This window comes from Bidens hawaiensis, unplaced genomic scaffold (genome assembly GCF_021521415.1).
Source record: "Bidens hawaiensis isolate Kalapana, Puna unplaced genomic scaffold, B.hawaiensis_p1.1 tig00000536_1, whole genome shotgun sequence".
Lineage (NCBI taxonomy): Eukaryota > Viridiplantae > Streptophyta > Magnoliopsida > Asterales > Asteraceae > Bidens > Bidens hawaiensis.
Window position 1 is genome coordinate 1,722,663 of NW_027491034.1, and position 13,548 is coordinate 1,736,210.

The following is a 13,548-nucleotide window of genomic DNA, read 5'->3' on the forward strand; positions in this document are numbered from 1 at the left end:
TTGAAATTATATTCTTTTTAATCTTTGACAAATATGGTTTATTGTTGATTTTTGGATTTCACCAAGTATTTTGGAATATATAGTAAAATAACATGTTAATATTTATTTTTATAAAAATGTTTACATATAATATAAATAGAGTGTAAAAGGAAGGTTAATAATTATTGATTTATTGCATATATTAAGTTTAATTAAGATCTTAGTTTTGGAAGTAAATATTTTTTGAGAATTAACCAAAACAATAAAAGTGTCCATAATTATTATACTAGGGACAATAAGGTCCCGGGTTCGAATCCCACAAGGGGGTTTTCCCAAGATTTATTGGGTTTCCTCCTGAATTGGTGGTTAGGCATTATTGCCTAGTGGAGATGGATATGATCGCGTGGTTCTGCTGGTGACACGATGATCTCCAGTGGTCCGTGAGTGATCCTAATTTGCCGTTCAAAAAAAAAAGAATACGATTATTATTATTATTATTATTATTATTATTATTATTATTACTAATAACCCAATCAGTAAAGTTGTCATATTATTTATCATATAATTAAGAACCATTTTACACACTGTTTTTATACTCGTACGAGACCCTAAAGTTTTAAGGGATTTTAGACGGTACTGCACATAAGCAGAGCAGCCGCCCCAAATTCAATATAAAGCTAATATGTAATTTAAAGAAAGTGACATTTTTTAGATACGTATGATTAATTATTTAACTAACCACAAAAATATAAAATCAAAAACCTCTTCATTTTAACCGTTGATTATTGGCTAGGTTGCTATCAACTCCTCCGTACTGGTTGCTGTACACGTACAACGACGGGACATGTGATTTTATTAGGAATCCGAGGCTACATGATCTTTACCTCCATTATACTTTACCACATTAAAATTATGATTTTAAGTTGTGATGTTTACACCGTCAAAACGGGTTATCTTTATATTGACATGTTTTCTTAAACCGTTTGTATTTATGTAGCGTTTGGTATGGAGGAATGAATGGTGGAATGGAATGACTCATTGTGAGGGAATGAAGAAAGGTGTGTTTGGTCAGGGGCAGACATACCTTAAGCCCAACCGTAGCCTCCGTTACGGCTCAAATTTTTACGGGTAGTGCAAAAAAAAAAATTGGTCGATTTTCGTGTTTCGTTACGTGCTAATTTTTAAGCCCAACTAATATATGTTTTAAACCCAATCAAAAGATAAAACCCAAACAAAAAAACCCATTAACCCAACCCAACCAACCCATTAACCCACCTTTCACAAAAAAAAAATAAATCATACGCACATACATAATACTGTCCATTGTCCACCCTCCCCTGTAGCAGTGCAGGGCCACCAATCCTCCACACTATAGCAGCCGCCGGCTCCACACCACGTCACCACCGCGGCACTGCCGACGTCCAACGAACCTCCACCTGCCCACTGAATTACCGACTTACCGCCCACTGCCCACAGCCCACAGGTAGATGTCTTGTTTAATTTAGGATTTAGGGTTAAATTGGAATTGAATAGGTTTTTGTTTAGGTTTTTGTTAGGTTATTGATTATTGGTTATTGGTAATTGATTATTGATATTGGTTATTGATTACTGATATTAGGTTTTTGTTTCAATTTTGTTTAGGAACTTTGAATCTTTGAAGATGAGTAAACAAGCTCTTATTAGCAACCTTTTTAAAAGTCAAAGAAAAGAAAACGATGACATTGGTTCATCTTCACCAAGTTTAAATATTCCAACTTCATGCTCAAATATGGTTGATGATTTGCAAGAAAATGAAGATATCGGTCCAAGTTCAAGTCCTTCAATACGTTCAAAAATCAATTTGGATGATCTTCCTTCGGATCCCGCCGATAGATTACCTATTACTAGTTATCATCCTAATCAAATAGATGACGTAAGAAGAGCATATCTTGTTAAAAAAGTTTTTCAACCACGAGGTCATAACTTTAAATGGTCAAATTTTTCTAGTGGCCGGAGACATTTTAATGTCAAATGGTTTGATAAATATGATTGGTTGGAGTATAGCACTAAACAAAAAACGCGTATTGCTTATGTTGTTACTTATTTAATGGAAGTGTTGGTAATCAAGGTGGAAGAGAGGTTTTTGTTAGTGGAGGCTTTTATAATTGGAGTAAACCGGGTGCCTTAAAGGAACACGTTGGGGAAGTTAATAGTATTCATAATAATTCGGTGCAAATATGTGACAATCTTTTAAACCAAAATCGATCCTATGAGGCGAATGTCACTAAGCATAGTAATGAAGAAAAGATTGCAAATTGGTATCGATTATTGGGTTCTGTTCGTAATTCGAGATTCTTGTTAGAAAATAGTTTATCATTTCGTGGTCATAATGAATCTGAAGACTTTTTTTTCTAAAGGGTTCTTTCTTGCGGTTTTAAAGTTGATTTGTGAGAACAACCCGGATATTGGTAAGTATTGTTTAGGGATTGCAAAAAAGAATAATACGTTAACAGCTCCATCAATACAGAAAGAGATTATCGATTGCTTTGTGAAAGAAGTAACCAAAAAGCTTTGTGAAGAATTTAAAGATGATGTGTTTGGGTTGTTAGTCGATGAGTCTAGTGACGTGTCTCAAAAAGAACAAATGACCATAGTTATGAGATATGTTGATAAACGCGGAGTTGTTAAAGAAAGTTTAATTGGAGTTGCTCACGTAAATAATACATCTTCTGCAACTCTTAAAGAAGCCATCGTTTATTTATTATCAAATAACCAGTTGAGCATTGATCAAGTAAGTAATACGTTTCATACTTTTGTTACATAAACTTTAATAAAATATATTATATACGTATCTTATACTTATAGTTTATAATTGTTCACACAGGTCATGGGTCAAGGTTATGATGGTGCAAGCAACACGAGAGGAAAGTTTAATGGATTAAAAGCTTTGATTTTAAGAGATAATCCATCAGCACATTACATACATTGCTTTGCTCATCAACTTCAGTTAGTGATTGTGGCTGTTGCAAAAAAACATACCGGTGTTAAAGAATTTTATGAATCTCTTGGCCTGGTTTTTAATACGGTTGGTGCTTCTTGCAAAAGAAAATATATGATGTTGGAGTTAAAAAGTGAGATGGTGAAAAATGAAATTCTTCTTGGTGAGATTAAAACAGGTAAATGATTAAATCAAGAGGTTTCCCTTGCACGAGCCAGAGACACCCGATGGGGTTCTCATCATAGAACAACCACAAGTTTGTTAAAATTATTCCCGGAAGTTGTTGAGGTGCTTCAATTTATTAAAATTAGATGGATATAGTGTGCAACAAAAATACAATGCGAAAGGTATTCTATCATATTGTAAGACTCTTGAATTTGTGTTTTATATACACTTGTTGGACGAAATTTTACGCCTCACAAATGCTTTATCAAAACATTTTAAAAAAAGAGTCAAGATTTGTTGGAAACGTCTAAGTTGATAAGCGGGTAAAATCAAGCATTAAATAATTTAAGACAAATCGGATTTGACAAGATGTTGGCAAAAGTTACATCTTTTTGTGAAAAAAACAAGATTAAGATGTTAGATATGGAGGAAAGTTATGGTAATCAAAGAAACCAGAAGTACGTCATTACTAATCGACATCATTTTGAGGTTGAAGTTTTTAACACGGTCTTGGATATGCAAATTCAAGAACTTGGAAATAGATTTAGTGAGGTCTCAACTACTTTGTTAGAAAATATGTCGGGTTTAAATCCTTGTGATTGGTTTTCCAAGTTTGACATATCTAAGATAGTGGCTTTTTCAGAGATGTATCCGAGTGATTTTACGAACGAAGAAAGAGGGTGTATTCCGGGTGATCTTACGACCTTTTATTACACTTTAAAGGAAGATGATAAATTTGCAAAACTTGGTGGAATGAGTGATCTTGCTCGTGTAATGGTGGAAACCGGAAAACACACAACTTTTCGTTTGGTTTATCGGATATTGAAGCTAGCATTGGTTTTACCGGTTGCAACTGCAACCGTTGAAAGATGTTTCTCTAAAATGAAGCTTATCAAGACGGATTTGCGCAATCTAATGGGTGATGAGTATTTGATCAATGCTTTAGTTTGTGCGGTCGAAAGAGAAACATTTGATAAAGTAAATTAAGAAGATGTAGTGGCTCGGTTTCAAGCTATCAAAAACCGAAGAGGAGTTATTTACAGCCCAACCTAGATCCGTCATTGTTGGTTCGTTAACCCGGTTAGTTTAAATTTATTTGTTGTCGTGTTCTTTATATTTGTTTCGTTAACATTGTATTAAATATGAGGAAATTTTTTTAGTGCTACGGCTCGGTTTCGAGTCTAGATCCGTCATTGTGTTTGGTTGATCAAAGGAATGGAATGACCCATTACCTAAGCCATTCCATTCCCTCTAGTGTTTGGTATGATGGAATAAAAGGTGGAATGGAAAGAATCATTTCAAGGGAATGAATTATAACATGTTTGGTTGCCATGTGTTAATGAAATTTTGAAATGAGTTATTCCTTAAGGAATGAAACTCCTTCCATTTATAGGATTTTCATTCCTTTAAGAGAGGGTGTTTTTTTTATCATTCCTTCAAGGATTGAAATAAACCAATAATAATAATAATAATAATAATAATAATAATAATAATAATCTCTATTATTTTTATTATATCAATATTATATTATAATAATTTTTTTGTATCATAGTTATTGTATATTATCAATATTATAATAATAAATATATATTATTATTATTATTAGTTTGCATATTATAATATAACAATTATTATATTAGAACTACTATTATATTTAAATTTTGAGAAGTTAACATTGCACAACATACATGTGTGATTCAATGTTTTTACAAGTATGTTTATTTGGTTAAATAATCTCGTTGTAAGGTGTGGGTCTTAAAAACCAGTTATTATGAATAATATTATTAATTATTATTATTATTGTTCAACATTTTTACGAGTATGTTTATTAATGATGTGGTCCAAATTATACATATTCTTATATTAATATTTCCTACACTTTTAATTGTTTTTAAGCTGAATTTTTATATAATATTACTCCAAAGTGGTTCATCTTTAGATTTGAAAGGTTTAAAAAGATAACGAGCTAAAATAGTATATTTTAAACATAGTTATTATTTTAGCTAAAAGTTTATATAAATTAAACTAACAGTTGAAAATTGTCACATTATTAATCTTAAAAGTTAATATATGTTATAACAATAATGCATGCAGTCTCAAATTCAATGTTCATATATGATTTTATTTTAATAAAACGTGAGATGATATAGGCCATGGAAATTATTGCTTGGAGAGTGGGCCCACATATAACAATATTAATTGGAGCTATGAGCAAGCCAGCCCACAAGAAAATAAACCTAGTTCCAAATTTATAAAAGGGGTCGGCTAAGCAGAGGAAAGAAAAAAAGAACGAGAGACATTATTATTTATTATTATTAGTGCACATTGGCGGCAGAATCTTTGAGCAGAGACATAAGTTTGCTTTTTGGGACGGCAGGAACATCATCACAAAGAAGTTATAACATATATATTTTTATTCTTGGTGGTCGGCAATTAGGAGACAAGAGAGAACCTTGAGTTCTTGGTCAAAGGTCACAAAAAGAGGTTTGCACATCAGAATCAAGAATAAAATTCATTAATTTTTTGTGAGTAACTGTTCGAAGGGATACTTAATATTTGGTATTTTAATCTTTTGTTTCACTTTTTTTGTTTTGAGCATGTTGGCTGTCATATTTGGTATGGTTTTCAAGATTATTATTAACATAAGGTTTTCAAGATTATTATTAACATAAGTAGCTAAACTTATTAGAACTACCTAGGTTTGGTTTATTGACGGTGTGTTGACGATTGTTTTGGGTTGAGTAACGAACATATAATTGATTTTCTAGTATCAAGTTCATATTATTATGATTTTATTCTATGATTGCTATTGAGTTGTTCATTATTATATTAATTAAACCACGTGTGATTTTATCTTTACATGAATTAGTTTCGTGATTGGTTTAGGATTGCATGTTAGACTAATTACTTGGTGTTTTTGGTTACTTGTGGTAGACGTCACCATAGGGTTTGATTGGTTAGAGTTGTTTATCTCAATGGTTCATCTCCTTTTAGTTGGACCAAGACATTAGGAGTTGGTTTGTCTCTTTGGTCTATTCAATTTAGTTTGCCGTTGCGAGACCACGTGCGGTTTTCTAGCTGTTGATTAGGTTAATTTGTAAGCTGAATTATTTAATCTTTAATATTGAATTACCCCTTATTCCCTAGGTTTGTTAGGCTTATGAGCTTTAGAGGAATTTGTGATTTTGATACGGACCAAGTAATAAATCAATTGGGTACTTAGAAAATCAACCGTACTTTATCTTTCTTTCTAGACGTTTTTAGGGGTCTTTAGTAAAACTGACCGTGGGGACCCATTTTCCCTTATAATTGTCTAGTTAGATAACCTTTAGAACCCGGCTTTATGTGTTCGTTGTCACCCGAGCGTCGTTGATAGTCGTTAAGATACCTTACCTAGGTGGTTCACCTTCATCATATTTGAGAGCTCCGTTAGTGTCGTTAAGTCTCGTTAAGTTTTCTTGTCAGTTTCGTTAACTTAAGTTAAGTTAGTTTAAATTAATTAAAATAAAATATAAAAAAAATATATAAAATCAATTAAATATTTTAAGGTAGGACTTGAATTAAGGTTTATAATCTGAGCCGTTCTCACGTGGCTTCGAGTTCGATATCCAGACTTTCCTAATCTTTGCCAGCCAGTTATCCGAAGAGCACCAGGTTCACTACCCAGTAATACTGAGAAAAATTCGAGAGGGTTCGCTAAAGCGGTGACTACTAGAAGCGGTGCTAGAAGAGAAAAAGAGGCTGGACCTTCGAGAGTTGTCACACCCGCGGTTGATGAAGAAAAGCAGGTGGACGAGGAGATCCAGATGGAGCCTCCTCTGGCCGAGGCACACCAGCAGACTATTCCAGCGAGTAAGAAGCCGGCCGATAAACCTTCATCATCATCAAACCCACCTCTGAGAGTCTACAAACCCAAACTGCCTTATCCTGGGAGACTCCGATCGGACAGAGACGAGGAGCAAAACTCCAAGTTCCTTAAACTTATCAAACAGCTTCACCTGAACATTCCTTTCCTTGAGGCACTCACTCAGATGCCCAAATATGCCAAATTCTTCAAGGACATTCTTTCCAATAAGGAGAAGCTAGCTGAGGTTTCTTCTATTCCGTTGAGTGCTGGGTGCTCTGCAGTTTTGCAGAGCAAGTTGCCTGAAAAGATGGCCGATCCTGGAAGTTTCACAATTCCATGCATCTTAGGCGACGATACGGTTCAACATGCTTTGGCCGACCTTGGGGCCAGCATCAATCTTATGCCGTATTCTGTTTTCAGTAAGTTAGGTCTTGGTGAATCGAGGCCAACCCAAAGGAGTATCCAACTTGCTGATCGTTCCGTGAAATACCCGCGATGGGTGGTCGAGAACATGCTTGTTCGTATCGACAAGTTCATCTTCCCGGTGGACTTTGTCATTCTGGATATGAATGAGGATGATAGTGTCCTGCTCATTTTAGGCCGACCATTCCTTGCCACCGCACAGGCGTTGATCGACATCCGTGAGGGAAAATTGATTCTGAAAGTTGGGGATTATAATGTCACCTTTGACGTAAGACAGTCCCTTAAGCACCCCAAGTCGGCGGACGACTCCCTGTATTTCGTTGACACCATCGTATCGCATGTGCGAGAGTTTTTCACTGACATCTGTGGAGGACCTATCTTGGACCCACAGATTCTCAATAGGGAGATTTCAGAGGTCGAGATGGTTGCCATGACCACTCAACCATTGATGGATGACACCGTGTCACCGCCCCTAGATTATGAGTCTGCTGTTGAGATCGTGCGAGACGTTCCAAGGGACCGACCCTCTGTTGAGAGCCCTCCTCATTCCTTAGAACTTAAGGATCTACCTGATCATTTGGAGTATGCATACCTGGATGAGGAGAGGAAGTTACCCGTCATCATCGCGTCTGCCTTGACGGAGGTCGAGAAATTGAAGTTGTTGAAGGTGCTGAAAGTGCATAAGGAGGCGATAGCATGGAAGATTATCGACATAAAAGGGATTAATCCCTCATTCTGCCCTCATAAAATCCTCATGGAGGATAATTTCAAATCCGTCGTTCAGCCTCAACGGAGGCTTAATCCGAAAATGCTAGAGGTCGTTAAGAAAGAAATCATTAAACTCCTTGATGCGGGAATCATTTTTCCCATCTCTGATAGCGCCTGGGTGAGTCTGGTCCAAGTAGTTCCCAAGAAGGGTGGCATGACTGTCGTCACCAATGAAAGGAACGAGCTTATTCCCACTAGGATCGTGACCGGTTGGAGAGTCTGCATCGACTACCGCAGACTAAACGATGCCACTAGGAAAGATCATTTTCCTCTGCCTTTCATTGATCAGATGCTAGAGCGTTTGGCAGGTCAGCAGTACTACTGTTTTCTGGATGGTTTCTCCGGGTATTTCCAAATCCCGATCTCTCCCGATGATCAGGAGAAAACCACATTCACCTGCCCCTACTGTACGTTTGCCTATAAATGTATGCCTTTTGGACTCTGTAACGCTCCAGCCACTTTCCAGCGATGTATGGTGGCGATCTTTCACGAAATGATCGAGAATTCCATGGAGGTCTTCATAGACGATTTTTTGTCTTCGGGAATTCTTTCGATCATTGTCTCTCCAACCTTGATAGGATGATGGCTCGTTACGTCGATACCAACCTGGTTCTCAATTGGGAAAAGTGTCACTTTATGGTGCGCGAGGGCATTGTTCTAGGACATAGGATCTCGAGTGTGGGGTTCGAGGTCGATCGAGCTAAAATTAAAACCATTTCTAATCTTCCCCCGCCCACTTCTGTGAGATCCATCCGTAGCTTCTTGGGTCATGCAGGTTTCTATCGCCGGTTCATTAAAGATTTCTCAAAAATTGCGGGACCGATGACCAAGCTACTTGAGAAAGACACTCCATTCGTCTTCTCTGAACAGTGTATCGAGGCGTTTGATCTTATAAAATACAAACTCGTTAACTCCCCGATCATGATTACTCCCGACTGGTCTTTGCCATTCGAATCGATGTGCGACGCGAGCGACTATGCCGTTGGAGCAGTGCTTGGACAGCGGAAGGAGAAGCACTTCCACCCGATCTACTATGCTAGCCGGACACTAAACAGTGCTCAGGAGAATTACACTACCATAGAGAAAGAGTTGTTAGCTGTAGTGTTTGCATTCGATAAGTTTAGGTCCTATCTTGTTCTGTCCAAAACAGTCGTCTACACGGATCATGCTGCCATTCGTTATCTTTTCAGCAAGCAGGATGCAAAACCACGTCGCATCCGATGGATCTTGCTGCTTCAGGAGTTTGATATGGAAATCCGTGATAAAAAGGGAGCCGAGAATGTAGCGGCCGATCACTTGTCACGTCTTGAGAGAGCCGAGATTGGAGATGTTGGGGTCATCATCAATGACCATTTCCCAATAGAGAATCTCATGTTTGTTAGAGCCCAGGATGATGGCTACCCATGGTTTGCCGATATCGCGAATTTCCTCGTCGATGGTTCCCTCCCTAAGAGAATGTCTCACCAGCAAAAGAAGAAATTCTTTGCTGATGTAAAGTTCTACATCTGGGATGACCCATTTCTTTTTCGTATAGGTGCCGATCAGCTTGTAAGGAGATGTGTTGTGACATTCGTCAATTTCGGGTCACTTTTGTTATGTAAACCCGACCCTTTTGTAACCCGAACATTTCAAATATATAAAATATTGGATCTTGTAATTTAAAATATATAAAATATATAAAATATTGTTTTTTTATATTATGCTTAAACATACCCATTTTTATGCAAACCATAAAAGAATCTTTATACCCAACCCTTCACTCCTTCCCTATATATACACACCCATCTTCTTCATTTTACTCTTGCTACATCTCCAAAAACTCTCTCAAAATTCCATAGATTCAAGGTTGTTATTTCTCATGTATTCTTGAAGTTTTGACTTCTCAAGTCAAGCTAACTATAGTCTTTCATTCTAACGTGTTCATATAACATTACTAACTCTTGAATATGGTGGTACAACATATATATAATACACACCCCTTGTTTCCTTTATTTGTTACTTCACCGACTCTGGTTGGTTAAGTTTCGAATGTCATAAGGCAAGGCTTCATGGAGGACTTCGTGTTCTTGATATATATTTACACACACATAACTTATTATACATATCACTTATGACTAACTTCTAACCCTTTAGTTTGTTCATCTTATTTACAAGTTCCATGGTGTGGGTTTGTATAAGACTAACCTCGGTTTAACCGAAACTAGTCCAAACCGGAAACCGAACTTTTGTTTACTAGTTTTGTTAAAATAGTTGTTTAAACATGTTTATTGCTAGATTTGAGTTTCAAAAATCATTTTTACAAGTTCTTTGATATTAAGCATATGGAATCCATCTATGAACTCGTTGGGAGATGGAAACCGAACTAAACCGAAACTTTTTTCTTAAAAGACTTGTAGTTAAATTTTTATGTTGTAAAATTTAAGTTTTCTTCATTTATAAACCAATATACAAGTTCTATGATATTTGGGCATGTAGAAACCATCTATGAACTATTTGTGAGATGGAGACCGAACCAAACCGAACTATACCGACTTTTACTCGCTTAAGACACACAAGTGTGTTTTTAGCTATCAAGACTTGTATATTTCATTAAAAAAATAGTTTACAAACTGATTTTAATTATTTTCTTAAGTACTTGGAATAGTTGGATCCAACTTGATCTCATAACATAGTTTGGACCGACAAAACCGAACACTCGCTTAACATGCGTTGTTAGTTCTAAACAATAGATCTACATACTTGGTTAAGTGTTAGTATGTTTTAATGAGTTATCTCATAACCATTAATATTTTGGAAAGTTGACTTTGGGTTTGACCATTTGTCAAGACCCGAACCGACAACCCAAACACTCGTTAAAAACCCGTTTTAGTATCTTTAGCCTAATGGAACTTGCATTTTAGCATTTTCCCCACCTTATTACTTAACATTGGTTAAGTAAATATTAAGGTTAGATACTTTAACCCGGTTTTGAGCAAACTTACATTTTTAAAAGGGTTATTATTATAAATTCTAAAATAGTTACATTTTAAACCTTGAACTTTAATTGATTAGTTTTTGCAACAATTATTTTATTTAAAGATCTTCAAGACAACCTTTCTAAATCCAAGACTTTCTTTTATTTAGGCTTCATACGTTAAACTCGTCGTTCCGGCAAATCTCCAAATAATCAATCTTTCAAGTTTATTACTTGAACGTGAGTAACTTCATACCCCGTTTTCTATCTTTTATTTTGGGGGTGACATTTCAACTTATCTAAACTAAATGTTTTATACTTGGGTCTTAAACCACAAACGTTGTTGTATACCTTACTTGAATAATTGCTCGATTTGGTGTTCTATGCTTATTTGACTATGTGTTTATCGCTTTTGGATGGTGGAACTATAAATCCTAGACCATTTGGCAACCCCTCATGGCAAGGTGTCGTTAACGTAATGCAATTAACGATAACTATAAAATCCTAAACTATTTGGCAACCCCTTATAGTTGGGTGTCGCTAACTTGTTAGCGATAACTATTTATCCAAGTTTATAGCTATTATTTATGGTTTTGTATACTAGTTTTGTGGCTTTTCATACTATATATCTATTGTTCAAACTTATGAATTGCTCACCAACCTTTGTGTTGATAAACTTTATTTTATGAAATGTTACAGGTTTGCATCTAGGTTGATTATGGAGTTCGGTGAAGAAAACGTCACAAATACCGTTAGGATATTAGCAAAAAATGAACAATATCTGATTTGCTATATTTTGTTATATTTTGTTGTATTTGAGTTACGAATATTTGGTTATGTGACATTTTCGATGTTGTGAAATGAAATGAGTTTGTTAAATATTGTCGCTTTAAATAGTGTCATGCGCTTATGAGCAATCGTTGCACCCCGGCATGTTCCGCCGCCTTTGGTCGGGATGTTACATGTGTGGATATCGAAGAGGGGTGGCGGATTTTGAGCCACTGTCATGAGGGACCGACAGGAGGTCACTATGGTGCTGTTCTTACTGCTAAAAAGGTCTTCGATTCAGGATTCTATTGGCTTTCTATTTTCAAAGATGCTCATGCGTTCGTAAAAAGCTGTGACTGATGTCAACGTGTTGGTAACATCTCATCCCGAAATGAGATGCCCCAGAATGCAATTCAGGTTTGCGAGATTTTTGACATTTGGGGTATTGATTTTATGGGCCCGTTCCCGTCATCTAGAGGGAACAAGTACATACTCGTTGCAGTTGATTACGTCTCCAAGTGGGTCGAGGCAAGAGCCTTGCCCACTAATGATGCCCGAGTTGTAATGAGATTTCTTAAAAATCTCTTCTCTCGTTTTGGTGTACCAAAAGCCTTGATCAGCGATCGAGGTACTCACTTCTGCAACGCGCAGATGGAGAAGGCGTTGCAATGCTATGGGGTCACCCATCGGCTTGCGACTTCCTACCACCCACAAACCAGTGGGCAGGTGGAAGTGAGTAACTGGGGCATTAAACGCATTCTTGAGAAGACGGTTGGGCTAAAACGAAAGGATTGGTCCGAAAAATTAGATGATGCTTTGTGGGCTTTCCGTACAGCGTACAAAACTCCGACCGGTTCCACACCGTTTTGAATGATTTATGGGAAAGCCTGCCATCTGCCTGTTGAGTTGGAGCATCGTGCTTCTTGGGCGCTTCAAACAGTTAACCTTGATCGTTCGACTGCTGGAGATAACCGTTTCCAACAGATACATGAGTTAGAGGAGCTCCGCGATCATGCTTATGCACACTCGTATAATTATAAGTTGAGGACCAAAGAGCTGCATGATAGGAAGTTGAGAGGTGATAAACAGTTTAAGTGTGGGGACGCCGTACTCTTGTTTAATTCCCGATTCAAATTATTCCCGGGAAAGCTTAAGTCCCGATGGTATAGACCATACACAGTCAAGGAAGTTTTCCCGTATGGAACAGTAGAAATTGAAGAAAAGAATGGGAGCTTCAAAGTTAATGGTCACCGTCTAAAGCGCTACATTGGTGAGAAAGCGAGCATGGGGGAAGGCGAGGTTTTGCGCCTTACAGCATCTTTAGGTTAGACTTGAGAGAGGGGTCGGGCTGAGGACCCGTTAAACCAAGCGCTCTCGGGAGGCAGCCCGAGTTTTTGATTTCTGTTTTTATTTTTGTTTTTAAGGATCCTCCCAATTGGAGCCGTCGTACTCAATCTCCATTCGAGCAGCTGATTTTGAGGGAATTATGTTTTTCTTTTCATCTATTACAATAAAATTAAAAAAAAAATCAAAAAATAGAAAACACAAAAATATGTTTATTTCTTACGTTTTGTTTTTCTGTGTTGTACGCCGCTACATGCGAGCGAGTTTGAGTTATTGCAGGTATTATTATGCGCATGGTAGCTCTGATGGCGTTTTGGAACTGGT

General features: G+C 36.8%; 2 protein-coding genes across 2 annotated transcripts; both read left to right on the top strand.

Annotated features, from left to right (window-relative positions):
* Positions 1–1,747: 1,747 nt before the first annotated feature.
* Positions 1,748–3,142, top strand: LOC143635209 (uncharacterized). The gene is made up of 4 exons (XM_077103094.1): positions 1,748–1,934; positions 2,087–2,299; positions 2,376–2,749; positions 2,843–3,142. Exons 1-4 carry the CDS (start codon positions 1,748–1,750, stop codon positions 3,140–3,142), a joined length of 1,074 nt encoding a protein of 357 aa, XP_076959209.1.
* Positions 3,143–7,152: 4,010 nt separating this feature from the next.
* On the top strand, positions 7,153–13,209 carry LOC143635221 (uncharacterized). Its single transcript, XM_077103100.1, has 4 exons — positions 7,153–7,485; positions 7,594–8,058; positions 9,399–9,707; positions 12,865–13,209. The coding sequence occupies exons 1-4, from the start codon at positions 7,153–7,155 to the stop codon at positions 13,207–13,209; spliced, it is 1,452 nt and encodes a 483-aa protein (XP_076959215.1).
* Positions 13,210–13,548: the final 339 nt, after the last annotated feature.